The sequence below is a fragment of the Puntigrus tetrazona genome, chromosome 8 (assembly GCF_018831695.1).
Source record: "Puntigrus tetrazona isolate hp1 chromosome 8, ASM1883169v1, whole genome shotgun sequence".
Taxonomy (NCBI): Eukaryota; Metazoa; Chordata; class Actinopteri; order Cypriniformes; family Cyprinidae; genus Puntigrus; species Puntigrus tetrazona.
Window position 1 is genome coordinate 13,797,255 of NC_056706.1, and position 24,932 is coordinate 13,822,186.

The window sequence follows — 24,932 nt, forward strand, 5'->3', positions numbered from 1 at the left end:
ACCGAATTATTGGCTTTATTTTCAAACAGCAGTTCTTGAGAACATTCACTGTTAACAGCTTTCCTGGGTTGAAACCGAAATGGAAAATTCTGGATGTAATTGGCTGAAAATGCTTCGTAATGATTATTTGTTATTTTATTAAATATGTTATTAAAATGTTAATTGCAGCATTCAATAATGCATTTATTAAAATCAAAAGTTGTGCTTGTTAGCAGTTAACCACTCATGAACTGAACTGTATTATCATTAATTAACATTAAGAATAAATGCGTCGTTCATGTTAACACATAAACTAACAGAACCGTATTGTAAAGTGAATACAACGTATATTTAAAAATAATGTATAATCTCGCAAAGCATGGCGTCATAAGAGAGAGGTGTCAGCTGTACTACAGCGTGTTACAGCACATGAGCGCTATTGCAAACAGGAGCAAGTATACTACATAGAAATTTCCGGTTAGCACGTTATTTGAGCGGACTCTGCTTTTTAAGTGTAGTTATTGGAGCGGTAGGCTACTATACAGTACGAGCTGAAGCGCATTCATTGAGCAGAGCATCAAACCGCGCAATGACAGGGGAGGTGCACGCCATATGTTATATTATACAACCTTTTTTTTGTCTGTTTTTCTCTTTCGACCAAAAACCAAAAATGCAATTTTCGGCGAAAGAAATTTCGGTGCCTCCCTACTTTATACCTTTTTTAACCAAATACCTTTTCTTTACTGTAAACACGCAAATTTAATTAAAATACGATTTTCCCAAAAATGTTAGTTTAATTGCAAATTTAAGTTATGTAAGAATAGCTCTATTAAATTTACTTGGATTTAGCCCAATCCTGTCTGCATCTGTTTGTAGCTAGATTATATAGATAATATAATAGAGATTTACTGGCAGTATATATTCTGACTCGTTTCAAAATCGAATTATTTTCTACCACAGGATGCATTTTAAAGCATCAAGTATATGTATATAAGTGTGTATATGTATAATACGTTAAGTACAAGACATTTTTACCATAATGTGAATTTTGATCAATATTCTTGCTAAATATAAATTTCTTTTTAAACCTTTAGTACTACTGAAGGTATATTAATGTGATTTAGTTAATCTCCTATTGAGTAACCATAGAGTTAGACCATATAGTTTGTTTCATATAAGTTAAGGTTCCGTTTCAGTTATGATAATCTCAATGTAGGTGGTAAGATTACTTACTAGAATTTGAAAAAGAGACACGATATATCCCATAAAACACAAATCTAAAGTAATTAAAGGCCATTAAAGTATTGTGGGTCTATATCTAAATAAAGCAAATACATTTATCCTGGAGACATCATGGTAGTTATGTTAGATGTGTGATAACAACAGATTAAGCAGCATCACAGACTATGCATAAGTAGTATGGAAGATGGAAAATCAGATTCCTGATCATCATTTAATGGCGTGTATGTTCATGGGAGATTATGCCAGGGGATACACGATGACGAATGGTTTATATCTGCACCATCCTACACTGTCTTTAATCACCGCATGCAAGAGGATCTCAACGCTCATTGAAAGGTAAATGTTTGTGCATTTCCTCCCAGCATCGTTCTCCAACTGCTCAAGGCATATTTTCATCTGGACTAGATTAGATACACTCTTCCTCTAATTATGTTTCAAGTGAAAAAAAAAAATAACATAGAGATTTGGATTTATCTCTTCACTGAGAGTTGCTTATTAAGTTCACATTATAGACGCATGAAGAAGGTAAATGAATGTGTGAAGTTTTATTGCGTCAGTTTTTTATTCATTGTCCTCGAGCACATCATTAGCACAATATATCACTGCAGAACACTGTTTGTCGAAGTGGGCAAAGCTGATGAGAGCTGCTGAGGAGCTTATTTATCCCAGAATGCCTTTGCTGCACACTGTCGAAAATGACAGAACGTTTACTCTATAGAATGGGCAAGGGGAGGATTATACAAGGTCCTGTGAGGGGCCGGAGCACAAGCTTCACTGGAGGCCTTGTTTTAAATTGATTTTAAATTGCTACTTTTTTGTAAGAGTAGGTTTGCCTGAAATCAGAGTTGTCAGTTATGTTGGTTGGTCACTGACCTTTTTAGTCTCAAACTAAAATTTGCTTTCAGCATTTCATGTGGACCCATTTATGCTAAACAATGGCAGATAATATTTGAAATCTATATTTTGATGTTTGTTAAAACAAAATGTTGCATTTTTAATTACGGCCTTCTTTAATGACCATATAATGCATATTTTCAGTTGTTTTTGTTTTATGTCTGTCGCTATCAGATTTTCACTACACTAAAATAAATATCTGTAGATTTCTTTCTAGGTTATGCTATGCAGTGTTTATTTCGTGCATTCATTTTTTTTTTGCATCTGTACTCACATTTGACTTTCGACAATTGCTCATAATAATAATAATAATAATAATAATAATAATAATAATAATAATAAGATACTATGTAGCAAATGTGAAAAATAAAGATGTAATTGCATAATATTACAAAAAAATAATGTTGAATTTACTTTAGCGTACCATGACCAGTTAACCTGGAAACTTAAACTGGTTGTTCATAAGGTGTTAATGGTGTAGTGGAGTGAGGAGCATTTCTTCATTTATTTCAACAGTCAACAGTCACCGGGACATGTTTGAGTGCTGTTCGTCTATCTATCTCAATTTTACATCTGTAGTGGCTTGTTTCTGCATTTATCGCCGCTTGAAGCCCGCTGGCAGTCAGAGGCCCCACCGGCCCAGTCCATAATCTGTCCTTGAGAACCAGCCGAGGGTCTCTGAGGGAATGAGCGAAATGAAGGCAATCATTTGAAATTTGAAAAGAACGTCCTCCTTTGATACAACATGATTTGATCAACTTTGCATATTCCCATCATGGGAAATGAAGCTGCCGGCACGCTTCCAAGAACACTAGTCTCATGACAAGAAGGGCGCCTGTGTGCCGCCTTCCTATAGTTAGATCCGTGGTCATCCCCCACTCAGCACTGCTAATTGATGCCGTATCCTGCTGACTGTTACCTGTCTGTGTCTGTGTGTGTGTGTGTGTGTGTGTGTGTGTTCACATGTGTCCAGGCTCGGCCTGGCTCTGTGCCCAGGGATGAGACTGCATATCCATCACTACTCTATAGTTGAGCGGCTGTGGCCAGCTGAGAGACCAGCTCTGCACCTCTCCTCCCCTCCCCCTTCAACCAGTGGACAGATTCAGGACACCTCAGGTTCATTAGTCACACCAAAGTAGGGCAGGTGCAGTGCGAGTTGCCTCTCCTGGATCTATCAGAGGCTCGGAGTGAGACGTGATGCACTCCTATGCCACAAGGACCACTTCTGTATAGGCCAGGGTCTTTCCTGCTCTCTAGCTTAATGCGATGGGACCCCGCTTGATAAGCGTTGGGGTTCTTCCGCCGCGTGCTGTGAATATATCAGCTTTTAGATACTGAGAGCCAAAGCCCTCTGAATCTCATACGACAATTTACTGCAGCGTTAATGAAAATAGCTAGAGCATAAATATTAATGAACAAGTCTTTTGCAATCTGCACATTCACAAATGCCTCGAGGTGCAAAGTTGCAATGTTTTGCCGACAAATACGGAGAATTAATATGCAGAACAGGAAAATCTGATAAGAATAAATTGTCTTTGTTTTTAACATGGAGTGTCTTTAATGGGACAAGCCACCTACACACTTTTATGATTAAAAAAACAAAACAAAAAAACCCCACTTGCTACACTGAATAGTCCGGTGTGAATCTTTAGGTTGATAGCGATTCATTATTTTTTTTTTTTTGTAAATTTAGAATGATTCAATATAATTAATTGTTACAGTTACATTTTAAAATAAATGTATTAGTTTTTATACATTTTACAGAATGGAATTAATTATATAAATTAAAATTTCTTACATTTCTTATTCTTACATAAAGTATTTTACTGGCTAGTGTTTAATTTGGGTTATAAATTTAAATCCGTATAACAGTGACTTGTATTTTAGATAACAGTTTAGTATAGGGACCAGTTATCACTATTAACTAGTTGCTTATTATCATGCAGTTATTAACATATTGGCTGCTTATTAGTACTAGTAATTTTTCTTCATACTTGATTTGATTTAATTTAATTTAATTTATTATTATTATTATTTTTTTTTTTTTTGAAATCACTTTTAATTAATATTGCTGCTGCAGTTAGGTTGCAGTACTTTTCTTTTATATTTATATTTTGTAGCAACACAGTGTGTAGTTAGAAATTTCTTTACATAAAATACTCTAGTCTTTGGTCATTAACAACAAAAAGGATCGGTAGTGGAATTGGATCAGCTGAACAGTTGGCATTCATGGCAGAGTACTTGCAGATGTAAGAGAGGCACCTGTCCTCATTTCTTTTCCACTGCGCATGCACCTCTCAGTGGTCTGTCAGTAGATGCAAATGTGATAATTATTTAGGGCTGTGTGTTTAGGTGAAGTATGTGTATGAGTAACTGGCAGCAGAGGCCCTAACTGTAGAGCCCTCAAGCTGAGTTAGGTATGATACGGGCATCTACAGGGCCAGCCTTCCCTTCACTCACACAGTCATCAGGCGGCGAGTGACATTTGACAACTCTGCTCAGGAGAGCCGCAAAGGACAGAGTGTTCTGTTCTCTGCTTTCCTATACTGAGATGATTATAGAGTGTTTGGCACCATGCAAAAGCTTTTTTTATGTTATTTTTGGCAGTAAAGAAAAGTCCAGATTTTGTCAATATTAGCTATTCATATTTAAAACAGCAGCACTTATACTAGCTTATGTAATGTAATAAAATGTTCTTAAAAAACAATTTGATGGAAGTAAGCCCATTGAATGCCATAATGATAGCTAAAACTGCGACAATGGAATCTGGAAACTTTTCAAAATGTTCCCCCGTTGCAGCTGAACAGGAAGGAGAACTTCCTTCAGAACTGCCACAGGAAGAGTAAACAATCCCAGAGAGTCTTGAGTTTAGGGTGGATTTTAAAGATGCATTTTCGTCCAGTCAGTGTAGGCTTTGTGATGGCCCCAAGGCCCTTAAAGAGAGAGAAAGAGCGAATGAGTGTGTGTCTGACGCGGATGTAGGATGTACTGGTGTGAGAAATGAGGTGCTGTGAAGTAGGCAAGCCCTCCAGCAGTCCGTGTACTACTGATAAGAGATGAGGGCCTCGGGGAAATGTAGTGGGTCAGACAACAGTTTTCACAGGTGTTTTAGGGGAGAAAAGCACAAGCCCACACTCCAGTAATGCTCGCCATCAAGAGGCTTTTATTCATTCTCGTATCCAAACACAGCACTCATCCAAAAAACATTGGTAAATAGAGATGGTACTGAGAACATTTATCTTTCTTCATGAAATATTCAGGCTTCAATTGCCTCATTAAAAAATAATTACAGTTGCCTGCTTTGGCAAACTTGAAAAACTTCCACTTTGAGGGAGAAGATTTGAAGAGTAAAGGCTGATGATGTTGTGAAACTTTCAATTAAGCAGTATCACACCAGCGAGCTGTTGCATTCAATACCTCAATACACTTTGATATTCAGTACTTAAAATGAATGTTATCTGCAGAATTTTGAATCGGAGGATTGGCTTGGAATTTGAGAGTGAATTTGAACTGAACTGGCTTGCTGGGATGTTAAATTGGAGTGACATTAAAAGGAATTAACTGAATAGATTCCATTTTTTCCCCCATAGGGGTTAAAAAAATCTTTGTTAAATAGTTATAAGCAATGAATTAAACCAGCCAGCATGAGGAAAATCCAACACTGCAAACTTTGATTTAAAAAATAAATAAATAATTAAATATATATAATGTAAAAAATATATAAAAATCTGAAATATGTTAATACAGAAAGTATTGATTTTATACATGCTGATTCTCTGATTGGTCAGATTTCTTTGCAGAAAGATGCTGTTGAACACAATTATTTAAGAAACAAGTTAAAAAGGCTTCAACAAAAGCATGAACCACTGATTAACAAGCGGCCGTTTTAAGCTTTTTACTTCTGGAATCCAACAGTTACACCATTGTAATTCAAAGGAAGTCATAACAGGTAATTCATTCTGTCAAATAAAGTGTTCTTCCACTCTGTCCATAAAATTTTTATTTAGATAAAACTTTTAAAAAATGAGAGTGCTATCATTTAAGGCATTCTCAATTCAGCCGCACAACTCGGGATTAGTGTGTGCGAATGTGAAACTTACATACAGTTCAGTAAACAAGAAGTTATTACTGAATCATTTGCATTTCAGTCAAAATTGGCCAATTAGTTGGTATACTTCACTCTGCTTCCTCTCTCAGTGAATGGGAATAATGTAAACAGTGAAATCTCCCAGTGCTACTGGACTAAACATCTGCATTTTGAAATACTGTTCTGCCAATCAAATTACATAGAGGAACCGTAACTGTTCTATAATTTGCAAATTAGTCACGCAAATATTGTTTTTGCTGCATATTTGAATTGAAATTCAGTTTTTTTTAATTGGGATTCCTCTCACTTAGGTCCAAATGCTGGAGTAAGTTCTGTTAGAGATATACAACTTCCTCTGCCGTGTCATCGCAGGTGACTTATTTGGCTCGAGGACGAGTGTTCTCGTATACTTTTCACACCTGACATAAAAGTCTGGGCCTGGGCCACTGCAGAACAGGTCATCACATCGATTTTAGCTCGAGTCCTCAGCCCAGCTCGGCATTAGCAGCCATGAGAGGATGACAGTTCACCTCTCCGCAGAGTGACACCGGAGCAAATGGATGCCAGTGGAAGAGATACAGAAAACAATACAGCCCGAGGGCTCTCAGACCTTTGGCACGGTGAATCATGTTCAGCCTCCACGCCACCATCGCCCCAGATGGAGTGAAAATTATGCATCATGCCAGGTTGCTTATGGACTACTCGGCTCAGAAAGCCTTACAAAGAGCGTTATTTTTGTCCGTCGCACTCAGGGACCGCAAATCTCTGTGAACGTTTTTTGTGCGGCGAGGCTGCTCGAGTAGAACCAACCGAAGCATAAAGCGCCGGTAGCTTTCTTCCATTGCTTTGTGTGTTTCGTCATGTTGATTCAAAGTCAGCTCATGACACTTAAGTTGCGTGACACATGTTGTTGTGGAAAGCCACACACAAACTTACTTCATGGAGCTGACGGTCCTTAAACAGGCAGCTGCGGCTTTACGATGACACCCAGGCAGCTGCAACAATCTCATCAGCTTTAGAAGACATCTGCCACCTTATCTGAGAGAAACTCAATTTATGAATTTTTCTTTATTTTTTTTTGGTCTCCTTCCTCCCTTCATCCCTTTTGCTTTCACTTGGATTTTTTTTTCTTCCGCATCTTGATATATATTTCCCGTTATTGTTTATCCAGGTCCTGTGCTGTCAGAGAGAACAAGACAAGGACTGTAAAGAATCTTATCTTCCCTAAAGCTGACAGCTGTTGGAGGGGCTCAATAGGGGGGAAAGCCTTTGAAGTGTGTTCAGTTACTCCACACATCAAATCCAGCCTCCATCATGCCTCATCATCTAGAAACAAGGCTCAGACGAAACTCGCTGAACGGAGCGCCCCACCCTGTGCACCCGCTCTTACGTTGTCTTTCAACTCCTCTTGTTTCTCCTTCACATCTTCACCGTCTCGTTTTTTTTCCCCCCTCTTACAGCCATCCATTTTGTTTTTATATTTTTCAAGAGTCTCTTTTGCAGGCCTGGAGAATCGATCAGCCTTTCTCCATCGATCACGGTTTCATCACACATAAACGTGGAGTCTTTTTCTGTAGCTGACATTTTCTTTCTCTTAATCCCCCCACAGAAGAACAGCGCTGTTCGGATTGCTCTGCTAATCGTCTACCAAACGAATTAGCTGGTTACTGAGTTCAGCTAGGTTATCTAGATTTTCTTGTTTGTTGTTTGTTGGGTTTTTTTTTTGGCAAGGGGATGAGCAAGGATTCGCAACTTCTCAGAGGGGATGTTTAGCATGCTGAGAGTGCCTTATGCTTTAATGTGCTGTCAAAAGGCCTGTCAAAAAGCTTATGTAACAAATCTATTAAGTTGAACAATAACTTTCAGGGCAGTTACTGTCGTAATTCAGATCTGATGTTCATCTGCTGTGTTTGTGCTATTATGCATAAGATGTAGGTCTTCCTTTATTTATTTATTTATTTTTATTTTTTTTGTATGAATGTTAATGGTTTTGTACAGGGTTTAGTCTGTATTATCTCTCAATACTTTCAATTTTCAGATTCAGCCTGCTCTGTTTGTAATCGAGATCTTCAGTTTATCACAACCGTATTGATTTATGGCTGATAATATACATGTTACCTGGAATATGTAAATTTGCTGGAATTTTTACATTTACATTGCATTTGCTGTTATCTAATGCTCACTTACATTTCATCTAAAAAGCACATAATAAGTATTAAATAACATATTTATATATTGAAAGATCCATTTATCCATTTTGTATCAGTTAATATTCACTTGAATTTAGATTAATTTACATTTTTAATTGAGATGGTTTTCTTTTTTCTTTCTTTTTTTTTAGCATGTACATTTATTCAAATTCAATTTTTGAATGTATATATTAAAAACTAACTACATTTTTGATGTTACAGAAAAAAATTGATTTTAAATAAATCCTTTGATGTTGACATTCATCAAGAAATCCTTAAAAAAATAAATATTTAGCAGCACAGCTGTTTTCAAGATAGATACTACTAAGAAATGTTTCTTGGTCACCAAATCAGCAAATTATAAATATTTTGAAAGGACTAAGTGACACTGAAGACATACGTAATGGCTGCTGAAAATGTAATCTAATATAATAAAATGTTTTAAAAATATTAACACATTCAATAAAATTTAAATTTTAAAATCATTTTAAAATATATTAAAATGGGCAAGATCTAAAATTGAATGCCATTTCAGTATATACTGTTTTTACTAAAGTAGATGCAGCCTTATTTTTATATATATATATATATATATATATATATATATATATATATATATATATATATATATATATATATATATATATATATATATATATATATATATATATATATAATTTTATTTTTGTGAATTGTTACTGACCTCAAAATCAGAGTATTAGTGTACACACACAGATGGATATTTATGGAAGTTGTGTGTCTAATGGCAAAAAAAGAATCTTCCCTTTGTATCTGTACATTATTCATCTTGGAAACCAATATATTAACACTATTACTTTTCGCTTCCACACTCTTTACTCCAGCATCAAATTGCAACTAGATCATATAGACAGCTCCACTGACTTTAATAATTCATTTGTTTTAAATTATGAAAATATGTCTTTTTTGCACATCCGCACAGAGCTCATATGTCACAGCATGGCACGAGGTGCTAAGGCAGAGTGGCAGTTGTGGTAGCCCATGAGCCCATTAAAAGTATTCAGGGGCGGTTTGTAATCAGCCGCTGGCGAGGAGGACAGCCATTTGTCTTTAAGCACCCTCAGACTGTGGCACTTCATCCTCTCTCGCTTTCTCTTTCTCTCTCTCTTTCTGAAAGCCACTCTTTATCATCTTAACTTAGGTTCAGACGGATGGAGTTTCAGGAAGTGCGGGCGGACAACATGCTTCTCTGCTCCTCATTGGCTGACTGTAGAGCCTAGCATCTGGGAGACAAAGACAAAAGATAGCAGCACGCTGTGCTCCCAAATGCGCTTAATTGTTTACCCTCGCTTTGTTGTTGTCTTATTACAAAGGTGCGTTTCGGTATATTTAACGCAGGTTTAATTCGGAAAGATGAATAGATTAGCATGCTCTTCTAAATACAGTGTCGCCACACAAAAAGTCGAAACTCTTGTGTTCCTTTTTTTGTCATGTTTATTTCAGAAAACCTCTGCGTCTGTGAAGCAAGAGATTCATATTGTCTATTTATTTTACATGATTCCAGAGGAGAAAAATAAACAACAAAGAAACACACTGTCTGCCGAGACTCTGACGAGAAGTGCCGCGGAATTGTTTTCCCTTCCCAAACATATTATTTTTTTTTTTTCTGAGAATATGAAAGTGAGCCGTGCTTGCTTGAGTGGATTTTTTTATGTAATACATAACCAGATATCTGTACGCTGCTCTCAGTTATCAGTCCAGTACTATACATAATACACAAGGATTACTGTCCATTGCCTACGGCTTAGACAGCGCGCCTCTTCGCAACAGTTGCTTGTTGCGCACGCGTGCGTGAGCGTGTATGTGTGTGTTTGTAGGTGTGCTGAAGTGTGGAAAATGAGTAGGCTGAATCCTGCTACTTCCAGCCTACTGCATATAATCAGCCGGAGGGCTTTTAACAGAAGCGTGCCATTAGCACAGGACCAGCTTCTTCACAAGCTAATAAAGACCCAAATGGATTACGACCGTTAAATCAGTCTGATTTACTCTGGTCGCTGTTTTTCCACTGGATGACTCTGTAGTTGTGTGTGTGTGTGTCTTTGTGCGCACTTTTCTGGCCTTTTTCCAGTGCAGGTACCAAACTTCTCTCTCTCTGTCAACCTCTGATGCATTTATGTCTGCTAGCGCCTGAATTTGTACTGTGAATGCCGCAGAGCGCGTACTTGAGAGGACACAGACATTGTAAATCTGAGCTGCGCTCCCCAAACACCCGCTGCTTAGCATGGTATCTGTGAAGAGAGGCCCAGCGGATGAATGCTTAAAATGACAGGTTATCTGAAAAGGTGTGTGTGTGTGGGTTTTTTTTTTTTCATTTTGGTGTAAATATGTAGATCTAAATATAGTAATAAGTGAAGAAATAGAACTAATAGTCATTTATTTGTATATTTCAAGTGCTGTTTAATATTAGTAAAAAATCTAAACTAAAAATAAACCTATACTAATCTAGAAATAAACAAATGCGTAGTGAGGTAAATATGTAAGTGCAATAACTGCACACTGTTAAGCACACTAATAATTACTATTAACTATTTATTTTAGTATTTAAAAAATAAAAAGTAGTAATAATAATAGTTAACTTCACGACATCAATGTTAACGCCAAACATTAAAATGCCCAGTTTTGTTCATAGTTCAAAGAATATTTCAAAAGTTAAATAGATCGACAGACAGCATTTGACCCTGGATCACAAAACCATAAGTCATAAGTGACATGGGTCATTTGGGTCATCACTGTGTATTTTAGTAAATAGTTGTACCTGGTCAATAGTGTCCTATCCTAACAAACCATATATCGATGGAAAGCTAATTTATTCAGCTTTCAGATCCATTTCAGCTTTCAATTCCAATAATGAAACCCTTATGACTGGTCTTGTGGTCCAGGGTCACATACGATCTAGTACTGAAAGAATACCTACCAGTTAAAATTAAGGAAAATAACCTGCTGTTATATAATGCCATTGTCTAACAATAGAAAGTTTGTAGTTCGACTTTTGCTATAAAAACTAGTTTGTACCAGTTAATGGGTTTGACTGGAACGGATTGTTCCTGTTAGCTTATTTTAAAGAAATCATGTTGCATCCTGGCGTTACATAAGTGTAAGTTAGCACAAAAGACATTTCACACAGTAAAGGATAAAATAGGTTTAGCGCACATTAGATGCATGCCTCTTTTCGCACCTGCATTGGCATGTGCGTTTCTCAACTCCTCGCACAGATTCTTCCCCATAATATACGAATTCAATTACAGCCTCTATTTTAAATTCAATTTCACGTCACAGCTGAAGTTCCCACATTAGCCACATCACACTTAATTAGGTTTCCTCACTTTGCGAAATGCCGATTAGCATCAAGTATTACTTTCTGGCTGCCAGCTCAGTCTGAGTTACACGTCGAGTTACAGCATGAATCAAACAATCGCTCTTTAGTTTGTAGCTAATTTCTTTTTCATGCGCGATATTTCCCTTGCACTCATTCAGCATTGTGAGTAATAGAGGGCCGGTTATGTAAGGAGGAGGCAGTGTTGTGTGCAAAACGAACAGGTGGCTCAAGCTCCTCAGCACAGACTTTTTCTCGTGCCACCTCCCCACAATGTGTGCCTTTGGCCTCCTCTTCCTAAAAAGGCAAGGTTCCAGTTGGTCTGGAAACAATTAGAAAAGGTTCTAGACCGCCAAGGAAGCATTGTCACTATGTCAGCAAATTAAGTGGCTTCGCTTTCTCTCACTTTCCCATCTTTTGTTTCAACAGGCAATCCATCCAAGTCGACCCACAGGCCAAAACAGCAACATTCCCAGCAGCAGCAGCAGCAGCAGCAGCCTCACAAGGGAGCGAAGGCCGGCACGAACGTCCGCTGCGGAACAGCACAGTCGGCCTTGTGAAGAGAGGGCCTGCAGCAATGGAGGAGTAGGATTGCGGAGAGCTGAAGGTGGGCAGTCTGTGTCTGAGGTATCCGGGCCCCGGAAGACGGAGCACCCGGGGCCTTCACAAATACCGCGTGCCGTGGCCGGCAGCAGCATGAGCCTCCCCAGCAAGGCCAGTCCCTCACGCAGCCTGTCCTCAGACAGCGAACGAGGGCCACGGAGCGAGCGAGGCCCTATTCCCAGGCTTCAGTCCTCTTTTACCGGCCGTCTCGGTCAACCGCCCCGTGGGCCTCTGTCTTTACACATGTACAGCCGAAAGAACGTCTTCCTACAGCACTCGCTCCATACAGCCGAACTGCAGGCTTTAGCTCAGCAGGACGGTTGAAAACACACACACACCGAACACTGACACATGCCTCAGATGGATACGAGTTCCTCAGTGACCGCGAGTACCTTCAGACCCACGCGTACTCCGTTACATTCAAGGCTATTTTTCCTCTCAAACCTCAACCGAACTTTAACCGCACACCGAGACTTAGTTAAAGTAATCGTCTGCATTAAGTGTCAAAACCAAACCGCCTCCTGCACTACTTAAGCCGTTTTGAAGAAATAGTATATGCTGCTCTGATAAGTACTTTAGATTGACGTTCCATTAAGGTGAGAGATTCGCTACTCTATCACATTGTACAGTTTTGCTGAAATGCTAGAGGAAGTCGACATTCTGCGTTCCATTGTGTCATTAAAAGAAATACAGGGTCCAACATTAACACTTGCCAGACTCAAAAGTCAAGTTAAAAATTGGTTTTGGAAAGTTGATCCAAGTATTTGCCCAGTAAGTATAATATTGCTGTATGAATGATAATCTGACCTTCACTGTTAGTAATTAATTTAATTTCAGGTATAAGAGCGGTCAATTAAAACTTAGTTTTTGCGTTTCTTCAGATCTCTATTTGGTGACAAATTTCTGTTGACATTTTTGGAGGCAGGAACATTTTTTTATTTTTATTTATTTATTTTTTTGGTTGCTTATGCTTTTTATTTAATTATGAGCATGATAAATAGTAATATTGTAATTTAAATAACTTATTACAGTATCGAATAAATAATATATTTTAAAAGGTTTATTCCTGTGATAGCTAAACTAAATTTTCAACTAAAGTTTCAGTGTCACATAATCTTCAAAAAAAAAAAAAAAAAAAAAAAAATCTAATATTCTGATTCGCTGCCCTGGTAACATTTTGTTTTTATTTTAAGAAAATGTTGTGCTGCCTAATATTTTTTTTGTGGAAAGTAATATTTATTTGAAATAGAAATTCTTTTGTAACATATTAATGTGTGTACTGTCGCTTTCGAAAAAATCAACTGAACGCGTCCTTACTGAATAAAAATAATTTCTTTTAAAAAGCATACTGTCCCCTAACATTTGAATGGTAAATGTCACGTATTTTGATAATGCCATTTAAAGCCATAATCGAAATATTGTGAGCAAAATTATGTTTTAATGAAAGATGTGAGGAACTGGCACATGCAATTGAGAGATAAAAAAAGACAAATTTTGTACTGATAAAAAAAAATAGCCTCAAGACGAATACCAACAAAATTTGGCCAGTTTCTCAATTCATCGAAAACATTTTGTGCCAAAAAGTTAATTTTGGACCCTGTAGAAAGTTTAGTAAAGTTTTCAAAACCTTTTTTTAACTCCAAGTCTTAGCCTAGACTCACAACGATAGTCTTGCTTATTATATTAAGCCCAATCAGTAGCGATGTTTATAGTAGTAGATCACACAAATAGTCTATGACGTTATTTTGCACCAGGAAACATGATACTGAAGAATCATGCATATATTGCCAAATCAATCTTCAGTCGAGAAGAGGGCATTGAAACTCTTTCTGCCGGTAAGAATTACCCACGTATTTTCAGACCCCTTTTAAGAAGTTTAACACTCATTAGCCTTTTCTAATTGCAAGCTACCTTTTTTCCTTTTTTCATTTTTCTTTTGCTGCAAACAAAAATAAAAGCTTTTTCTCACTCAATCTAAGCTAAAATGGGTTTGGCAGCCCTAGTGGAGAGCCTCGAGTCGTAAACACTTAGACAGACCTCAAGGCAGCTGAACTTCAAGAAAGAAATGCCCTTCATTAATCAAAGTAGTAGAACCCTCTTTGCAGAGAAATACATTATTACATTTGACATAGGTGAGACTTTGAATTTTCATTAAAAAAAGATGTCAAATGAATTTAATTAAACATGTCAGTAACTTCAATAAGTTTAAAACTGCCATAGACGGCCTCATGCAGTGCACACTCTTAAGACAGGCGCTTGAAACGAGGGATGGCCTCATTTTGGCAGCGTTGGGAGAACGTTGGTGTAACGTTGGGACAGCGATGACCCGGCTTTGCGGATCAGGAGCTCAAGCAAGGACGCATGGAGGAGAAGGAAACCCTGAAGAAACGCAGTCCCATCCATCCAGCAGGTCTGCTCCCTGAGGTCCAGTGCTCCAATTTCAGCAATCTGTTGGGAGCGCCATCGCTTCCTCTCTCTATCTCCTTCTCCCTCCCAGACCTACTTCCAGCTCTCTGTGTGATCAGGCTCAGGGAGGGAAAGGCTTTAGCGTCGTCTCACCACTACATGCTCCGGTGCTGAAATCGCACTCCCTAAACTGGAACGTGTCCGTCTTGTTACGGGTCCAAAAACTAAACTTGTTAAGAGTCCAAAATGAACATTTGGTAAACAAATGTTAAATGTGAGTAAAATTGGCTTTGATATGTACAGTAAATAAAATGATTGGGCACTGGTTATTAAGGTTGGGCTTTCATTTCCAAAATGAAAATAAAAAGTATTTTATTATAATTCCATAAACATTTAAGGCCAGATTTTTAGATGGGGCAAATTAGCGCAAGAGCGTAATTCCAATTACAAACGGCGCAAAAAGGTCTGTTTACTGACAGCATGCAAATTAAAAAAAATGCAGGATCTCATTTAACACAATATACCAAACGCAACGCAAAGTAGCATAGTTGCAAATAAATAGAGCTGATGCTGTTTATGACACAGGAGAAAAATACAGCTTTTTTTTTTTTGGCGTTTAGTAATTGTGCAAACGTTAGTAAATTGCATTGGGTGATTCATTTTAATACTCTTGTCCCATAAATTTTGCATCTGAAAGGCAATATCCTACAAATGCATATTCAGTAAGATCAGGCACAAAAATAACTGTCCATGCCTTTTCAGCGCTAATTATTCATTGTGCATCTTTAGTAAATCTATTTCAACGGCGAAAGGTGGTTTGCCTGACACAAGCTTTTAGTAAATTTGGCCCCTGAATGAATACATTTTACGTTTCTGTTGATTTAATTCATGCTATTATTAATATTTTTAAAGTGTACTTTGCACATTGTTTTATTACTTGTTTTAATCACAGGTTTATTATTAGTAGTAGTAGTGGTAAAAACAAAGTTCTATAAAACCATGGTCAGAATTATTGACCACGTTCTAGCTGATCATTTTACATTTTTCTGTTTAAATCATGCATCCGTCAAGTGCAAGGCAAACACTTCATTTTGGAGCCTGCTTACGGTATTTCAGAATGACCTCAGGAGAGCAGACTGCTGTTAGTCAGCCAATTTGAGACAATTCAGCCCTCCATAACTGCGGTCAGCAATACTGTTTAAATTCTGTGTGGGTGCCAGTTTGTGACTGGTGAATGTTAAATGCGTGTTCCCAGAGGCAGGAATTGTCCTTGTTCCTTCCTGAGCCTCCCTTGTGTCTTTGACACATGACTTTAAACCACACGTTTGAGCCATGACGCTTGAAGGACGGACATTTAAACAGACTTGAATATGCGGGATCATGGGTAGAATCCGTGCAAGAGAGCCGGAACTCCTGGATCTCGAGTGACTCGATCATTAACGTGACTATATGTGCCGTCACATTTCTGACTTCAGAATTCTTTATCGTTGAATAGATATTTATTTGGCCTTATTTATTATGTAATATTGTAAAACGACTATCAATGTAGGCTTTTGTTTGTTTGTCTGCATCAACGCATATAAAATCGTCTTTGTTACAGATGCTGTTGCTATGCTGAAATCATCTCTGACGTCGTTTAGATTTTCTTTTCTTTTTCTTTTTTCATCAGTATGTACAGGGTTTGCATAACAATGGCACTTTTAAGAGATTTCAACCCTAATGAGATTTGAAATAACCTTTATCTGTATCGTTTCTCTCACTGGTGGTTTTCATTATGATGTTCTGATTTTCACTGAATGTAATATATTCATTCATTAAAGACTGATATTCAGAAAAGAAATGCTTTTGATACACGTAAGCCCTAGTTTTTTTTATTAATAGGATGATTTCCACATTTAAGCTTTCCGTTATCTGGTTTTCCAGCACTGCTCATTCAGTACACCTGCTTCTTGATGTTTGACATTATTTTTAATGTTCAAGGAGGGTACACTATAAGCAATGTTACTGTTTACAGTCATCATCTCTGAAAACTAGGCAGGAAAGGCTATTGCTTTGATGGCCTGCAGCGGTCTAAAGTGAGCCTTTTCTCTAGCCTGCCCTTGATTCTTGGTGAAAAGGTAAAATGGATGTCGTCCTTCTCAAAACGTCCTCTGGAAATTGCTTATTGTGTTTTCTTCAGTGTGTTGCATCAGACTATAAGGCTCAAAAGGATGTGTGAACTTCACATGGTCCCTGTCTAAATCACTCTTTTTCTCTGGTTTCTGTTCAGGCTTCACAGTCCACTTCAACTGTCCAGGTTTCACAGCACATATCGTTGCTACCCTTAGTCATCCATAACAAGTTTTCTTCAGCTAAAAGGAGGGCAGAGGGAGACCGTCAACTTCTGGGCAAAAGTAATTGCACTGCTCCGCAGGGAGGAAATCTGGTACCGTAGAACTCTGGGAATGACAAGTGTTTGTTGTCTTGATGTGGCGGTGGGCTGACTTTGATGCACCGAGGTGTATTTTTCTGTCGCTGCTCATCTGTGTCTTCATAAATTTGATGCGGTTATGTATGACATCTGCGTGAGAAATTCTCAAGAATCTTTTTCGAAATTGTTTGTTTTCTCACTGATTTTCCACGGTTTCTTTTTGAATTTCTTGTTAAAAGTGTTTATGAACAAAATTTATGAACTCAGGAAAAGATACAACTAAAGAACCATCCAATATCCCTTCAAAAAGGTGAAGTGATAAATTATGTATACAGTTGAAAACAACAGTATATCAACAGTAGATGCTCTACGTCTTATTTTAATAAGAAAAGGTGCTCATCAATGCAGCTATATATATATACATAAATATATATATATTTATTTTTTGTAATTTTTAAATAATTTTTAATAACGTGCCCAGACTTTTTTTTTTTTTTTTTATAAAGGAGAATTTTTCATTATGAATTACACAACACTACTGTTCAAAACACAGAACACCAATTTTTTTAAAAAAAAAAAAAAGACATTTAAAAGACATTTCTTATGCAATCCATAGCTGGATACAGTAAAAAAAAAAATTATATATATATATATATATATATATATATATATATATATATATATATATATATATGTATATATATATATATATATATATATGTATATGTGGTAATATTGTGACATATTGTGAAAATCTTCAAAATGTAAAAAGCAGAATTTTCAGCAGCTATTACTCCAGTCTTTAGTGTCATATGATCTTTTAGAAATCAATTTTATTGGCTGATTTGGTTCTCGAGACATTTATTATTATTAGTGTTGAAAATGCTTTTCTGATAACTAGAAAATCCAAAAGAGCAGAATATGAACTAGAAACCTTTATAACATTGTGTGTTTATAATGCGTCCTTGCTGAATAAAAGTACTAATGTCCTTCATTTAAAAAAATAAATAAATGCAGTTTTAACCACAGGTCTGAAAATGTCCTTACTCGACCTGTATGAAATTCTAAAGTATGTACTGAAAGGTAAAAGGGTTTTAAAAACAATTAGTCAGATTGTCTCTCACTGTATGGAAAAGAGAAACCTACATTCCTTGCTATTCATCCTTTTGTATTTAACGCAAGAAAAAACGCCATCCAGGTTGGGAATGACCAGATGCTACTTCTGATATCGCTGAACTCGTCTGTGTCCAAAACGCTCGGGGCCTGTGGCCTGCCAATGAGAGTACCCACGCTGAGTCGATGCCCCCCAAACTCGCGGAAGGTCGCAGTGGGCCAACAACTGTGACTGCTGCCCGCTGCACCCCACTGGCATGCCCATCTCCCCATGGTGCCCGGAGCGATGCCCTCTACTCTCACCCTGCCCAGACACGCTGGCATGCTGAGCCATTCTTGGAAGCAAGAGGAGACAGGCTTGCCAGCTTACTTTTCCCACAGGGTGTTGCTTTCTCTCCAACAACTGTGGAATGAAACAAAGCGGTGGGAGACGAGCGAGAGCAGCCCACACTGCTCCTGGGTGGTAAAAGCAGTGGCGTTTCTTTCTGCGGTTATGTTGCCATGGTTGGCGACTAGCTTTTCAATCATTATTAGCATCATCTTCTATGACGCATCGTGTGGCTTGTTGATCAAACCACGTCTTTTTCTTTCCTTTTCTCAGTAACCTCCGCTGGTCTGCAATCCCTCAGTCGCTCCGTGTTCCAACAGCTCTCTGCACAAACTCATCCAAAACAAATGGAGGGTGCCGGTAATGACAGATAAATGTGGTTATTATTCCTTTTCTTCCCGGATGAGGCAAAGAGAGCAACCGAAGATTCTTGTTATCGTCAGCTTCTTCCTCTAACAGGAATTCTGTGATTTTCATGGGGGTACGGCGTGTAATATCGACTCGCTTTGATAGCCTGCTTCTTAAATTGGAAATGACCCAGGGATATAAGAAATAATCAGACGTGGAGCACCGGCACTGTTCCGTCATGGGAGGACAGCGGGGACTTGGGGCTCATTTGCTCTCAGCGATTATCAGCAGGTTTCTCGTAGCGAGCAACAGAGTCAAATGACTCTCATTCTCTATATCTGTCTTTCACTCCCTCCCCGATGTGGAGTCGCAGTTTTTTTTTTTTCTTTACCCCATTCGCCCCTATTAATTTGCTTCATGTTTATCAATTTTGCGGTCCAGGGCCTTGTCAGGCTGAGATGCTAAAGCATTCTCGTATCAGATAACGGCAGAAGCAAAGCATATTGAGCGGTGATTTCAATAACTCTGAAAGTATGAGCGTACTTATGCGAAGAGGTGCATGTTGGGATACATTCGTGAGTTGTTTTCCCACCCGTGGCACCACATTCATTTGCATCTTCCATCAGCAACATGCTTCAGCTGTGAATATGCCTTTCTTGGTTTTGCTCACATCGAGGACTCATAAAGCCGGTGCCTGCAGCAACACCAACACAGTGAGTCGTCAACCTCCTTAACACCTGCAAAGCTGCAGGCCTCAGCGTGGAGCACCGGCGCTGGGGTTGCAAAAGATTCAGCTTGGACCCGTTTAAGTTTTGGTCTTAAATGGCAGCGGATTTTGACTAATTTTTAGTTGACAAGGTGCAAATTAAAACCAAAATAAAATCTGCATAATTCTCAAAAATCTTTTTTTTTTCATTGTGCCTTTCAATTAATCTCAGACTGTAGTTGGGTTAAAACAACAACAACAAAAAAAATTGCTAAAAAAATACAGCTAACTAACACAATAAAACAGAACAAAAACATGATTAACAAATTCAGATTTTTTGGACATTTTTAAAAACTGAGTTTTGTGGTAACAGTTTACAATGAGGTTGGTTGCTTAATATTAGTTAACATGAACTAAGATTGAACAATAGTATTTATGTTAATTTCAGCATTTACTAATGCATTACTAAAATTACAAGTTTGTTCACATTAGTTAATGCACTGTGAGCTAACAATGAATAACTATTTTTATTAACATTAACAAAGATAAATCAATACTGTAATAAATGTGCTGTTCATTCTTCATTCATTTTAGTTGATACATTAATGTTAACAATTGACACCTTATTGTAAAGTGTTACCGTTTTTTGCAGATAAATCTTTCATTTACAATATATACAAATATTTAACACAAATGTTAAACTGTATTTGGAAACATTGCAATGAATACACTCTGTGGACAGCAAGTATTTTTTTTACTTTATTTTTTGATTAATAAGAAATTAATACTTTTAAAAAGAGACGGTGAAGATATTCGCAATGTTAAAAGAGTCTTAAAAGAAAATGCATTACTACTTCCTCAAAAATATTAATATTATTTTCAACACTCTTAATAATAAATATTTATTGAGCAGCAAATCAGTATATTAGAAGGATTTCTGAAGGATCATGTTACACTGAAGTCTTCAGCTTTGTCATCAACAGTAATAAAATACAAAGCAGTAATTATGAATTGTAATAATATTTCACAATATTACTATTTGTGCTGTATTTTTCTTGATAAATGCATACTTGCTGAACATAAAATTAATCTTTCTAAAACGTTAACAGTGAGCCCAATATTTTTAAACAACAGTATGTTGATGTTGTGTAAGATGTGTACTGGGTCAGTTAAACAAGCGGATAGCAAAGCCCTCCTCCGTTCAATGTTCAGCTCGTACAGCTAAAGCAGTGCAATTCCTGACATTATTGACTGATTTGATTATTATATAAAAGTCTTGTATATAATATGATATAAAAGCGTTGTTAGTACAGTTGTTTGTTTCCTCATAATTTTCATCAGTGCTATTTGTGCAGCACAGCGGCTCTCAGGTGCCATGTGGTTGCACTAGTTTCCAGAGACATTAGCGGCAGAGAGCACCTGTGCATTTTGGTGATAGTGATGACCCGTGGACTCTTGTGTTTACTTGTAATCTGCATCGTCGCGATATTACAAAGCAAATGGCATCACGCTGTTGCCCACCTGCTTCAATTAAGTCCCTACTGCTAATCATTTCCCGGAGAGGTCCCTGAGCCTCTTCTTCTGAACTTGTTTCTTCCAGTAGCCTTGCAAACAAAACTAACTCTTTCAGCCTCACGGCAGCAGAGAACTTCCGAGCGCTTGGTGAATCCATCCTTTTTCTTCTCTGCCACCCTCAAAGTACCAGAGGCCTTCTGGAAGCCCGGAGACTCCAAATTCTTTCTTCCCATTTCAGACCCCTTTCTCTCTTCCTTGCTCTGCTGTCTCACTGCAATCCTCCATGGACATTTTGTCCATGCAAATGGCTCTTATCAACTCTGGAGTACTCAGCATTTCAATCCATCCACCCCCAGACAGTTCACTTCATTTCAACTCGCTTTTTTTCCGTGTTTTCAGGGTCAGTCAGCCAGAAAACCAATTATTCAGCCTCCCTTTATCACCTGAATGAAAGGGAGAAGGGTTAAGGCCTGCAGTGATACTATAGTCTCACTCCAGCAACCCTAGAGTCCTTTTTGGTAACGCAGCGTCAGACCTTACCTCCTGCAATGGCCCATTAGCGTAGAATCGCTGTATCGCTTACTGTCTTCATCTTGTCGAAGAGCCAAAATAAATTATCATGCCATTTGCGTCTTTATCCCTCAAAAAGTGCAGCAAATTCGGGATACGTGAATGCGTGACCCAATTTCTCCAAGTACTCTGTCACCCTGCTGAAGGGGAGGGTGAAATGGTTTGACTGTGAGAGACACAGCGACAAGACACAATTCACGAACAAATTTGGAGAAAACAGCTCAGCGAAAACGCCTGCCTCAGCTCCAAGATCACAGGAGGATTGATGGATTTATACACTCACAGGCGGAATAGTCAATTATTCTCACGGGTGAAATGGAAATTGGACGTTGTGACTTTCCCTCCCTGACTCTCTGACATGAAAGGAAATAGCCATCTTTTGCTTGTTACTAGTTTGATAGTGTAGTTTCTTTTGGGTTTTCAGGGTCTCGCCAGCTTGATTATGCCAGGCTTCCACAACAGACGTCTGAGATTAGTTGGTTCTTCCAAGTCTGAGCCTTACTCCAGGCAGCGGACCGGAGATGTCCATGTGCAAGGTGTTCCATTAATCATACAACACAAACTCCATACTGAAGGGCAGTGCCAAGGAGGTGTACTGCGTCTGTTGGCCCCCTTTGGCCCGGCGCTTGGCGAACCCCATGGGGGAGACAAGTCTGTCACAAAGGGGGCACGTTGTGTCCTAGCTCAGCACTTAAACACAATTCTCGGTGCCCTTGAAAAATGCAAGCCAACTTTATGACAGGAAAAATTTTGTCTAATAAATGGTGGGAAGAGTAAACATCAGAGCTTAGATTGATTATGTGCTTGAGGAGACTAAACCAGTGCTGTTTGTTTCCACCGAAACAAACGTCTTTGGTCTTGTGTCAGAGGCCATAACTTATCATTGGCTCGCACAGATTATTTTCTTGTCCTGAGGACGAGTCGGGGGAGGGGGAGGAACAGACAGTCGCCGAAGCCGCCGCAGAATTGTGTGATTGGGGTCTCAGGGGGTGATTGATCTAAATAGTGTCTGAGTTCTGGTGCGGCAACTGTAAATAACCTGAAACTCATCTTTATTCAGACCTCTCCACCTACGTATTGACCCGAGCACCTCACAAAATCGAGCATTGCAACACCGTCCCTTTATGGACATACGCGGTCCCCGTATGAGCGGAAATGTCAATATTTTAGTAATGACATTATAATGTAAAATTGTGATCTCTCTTCCTGTGGGGCAAGTCAATTACGAGGTAATCATATCTGTTTGAACGGCATGCTTTTATGTTTAGAGCAATCTTGTTTTTTTTTCCCAAATCATCAAATCAAAGCGTTGCATCCTGAAAGTCTCATTACTTTCCTTTTCCCCAGCAAATCTTCAGTTACTTCAAAGTCTTCTTTTATAGAAGTGAAATGTCATGCAGCTCAAATAAAAGGGAGCCCTCTGCTGTTTGCCAAGAGGTACTGCTTTGTCACCTACTTGTTTTCTCTTGCACGCAAGACGGCTAAAGTTAGTCAGCCTCAGCTGTACGCTTTAGTGTCTGTTATCGCTTCCAAAAATGGATATGTGAATCGGCAAATGCAGGTCTTGGCCAAAGCGGTGACTTTAAACATGCTCCACCATCTAAACTGGCTTCCTGGAATTCAGCACCACCATAAAGTGAACAGCTCCCTGCACTCTCTTTCAGCAGCCCTCCCCTAGTGCAGCGGACAGCTCCTTTACCGCTGCGAGTGAATAGACTCTTATTTATAGAGCACAGCTACTTTATGATGTCTTTTGAAACACTTGTCATCGTAGTCCAGCAAAGACCAGGCTCTGGCTTGCAGGTTTTGTCAATGGAATCACATTTTCTGGAGGGAGCGGATAGCTAAAAATTGATCCACCAACTTTTATGCCCAGGCAGCAAATTACACATAACAGCCACAAATCACAAAGCTATTTCGCTCCATTTATGAGCAGTTAATGCTATTTAGTAATGGGAGTGAATTTCAGCCAAGTGTGCAGAAAAAAAAAAGTTGCAATTGTGTGTTTTATTTCTTGGCCTTTATTTGAGCCAGTGATCCGCTATTAAGCGGCCTGACGGCTCGCAGGGTTTCTCTCACAGGTGGTGCTATAAATAATGCATGGACTGTAACATATAGAAGTTGAAGTGCCCACCCTTCATTCTGACACAGTGGCTTTTGAAACTGATTTTTATGCAGTCTGTCAAACTTGAAGGTCTCAACTTAATGTTACAATAATCTGTTTCTAAATTAGTATTCATAGTGCGTGCTAGCCAGCTCTGTCTGGGTTTCAGTTCAAATATTAAAGTCTGTTGCTCTTATTATGAACGGCAAAGTAAATCTACCGACTTCAAAACCTGCTTTTCTAATAGCTGTTGCCACAAAGCACGCATGTGTTTAAAGTAACTATCATATTTAATCATCTCCGCAATTTACACCGTTCCCACCTTATTGGCCCACGCTGTTGTTTTGCATCTATTTCGGAAGTCCCCCGGAGCCTTGCGATATTTTCGAGTTAAAAGGTGTTTTATTATTAATGAAACTTTGGAAACTTCTCTTTGGAAAGTCTCTTCACTTACGCACAAATCTAAAAATGAACCCTCTGATGCCAGAAGACCTATAAATATTTTGGTGAGGATATCAGGACAGCTGCTGTTGCCAAAACAAGCTCAACAACATCTTCTAAAGCGCCCCACATCCGACTTTCAACCCCAACTTTGCTCAGTCAATCTCAGGCCGTGACATTGTGCGCAGATAACCCTGTGCCCATTCTGTTTGCTTTCTGATGCATAATTCATTTTCCGAAAACACTGTGTTGGTGAGCTATGAATGGCTGCATGAGCTGTGTTTCAGAAATGAGCCCAGGTGGAAAATCTAAAAGAATGGAAATTAGAGGGTTTTTTTTTTTTGCATAAAAGAAGACACATTTTGTGGTGGGTGTCGATGGTGTACTGCATCTTTTTTGAGGGAGCTCGCAATGTAGCCTTCACGTGACCATTTTTATTCCTTTGCAGTTTACGCGGCATCCATTAAGTGGCTTATCAATATTTATACATGTCTGGAGCTAAAATAAGAGCGGACCGGGAGTCAAAGGTGAATAGAAACCCATCAAGTAGAATCCCACATGCCTTTACATGCATCTCTAATGGACAGCTTTGGTGCCATAGTGTGAATTAAGTAAATGGCATATCAAGTGGCAGACTGCTTGTAT

General features: G+C 38.5%; 1 protein-coding gene across 5 annotated transcripts in view; it reads left to right on the forward strand.

The window, feature by feature from the left end:
• The window catches only part of ccser1 (coiled-coil serine-rich protein 1), a 65,121-nt gene extending 52,433 nt beyond the window's left edge, over positions 1 to 12,688 (forward strand). For 3 of the 5 annotated variants that reach the window (XM_043247029.1, XM_043247028.1, XM_043247030.1), the window contains one exon: positions 12,173 to 12,688. In XM_043247029.1, coding sequence (XP_043102964.1) covers positions 12,173 to 12,670 — 498 coding nt within the window. In that variant the 3' untranslated portion in view covers positions 12,671 to 12,688. Of the gene's footprint in view, positions 1 to 7,373; positions 8,524 to 12,172 lie in introns of those variants that run through there. The other 2 variants (XM_043247031.1, XM_043247032.1) reach the window with 2 other exon arrangements.
• Positions 12,689 to 24,932: the final 12,244 nt, after the last annotated feature.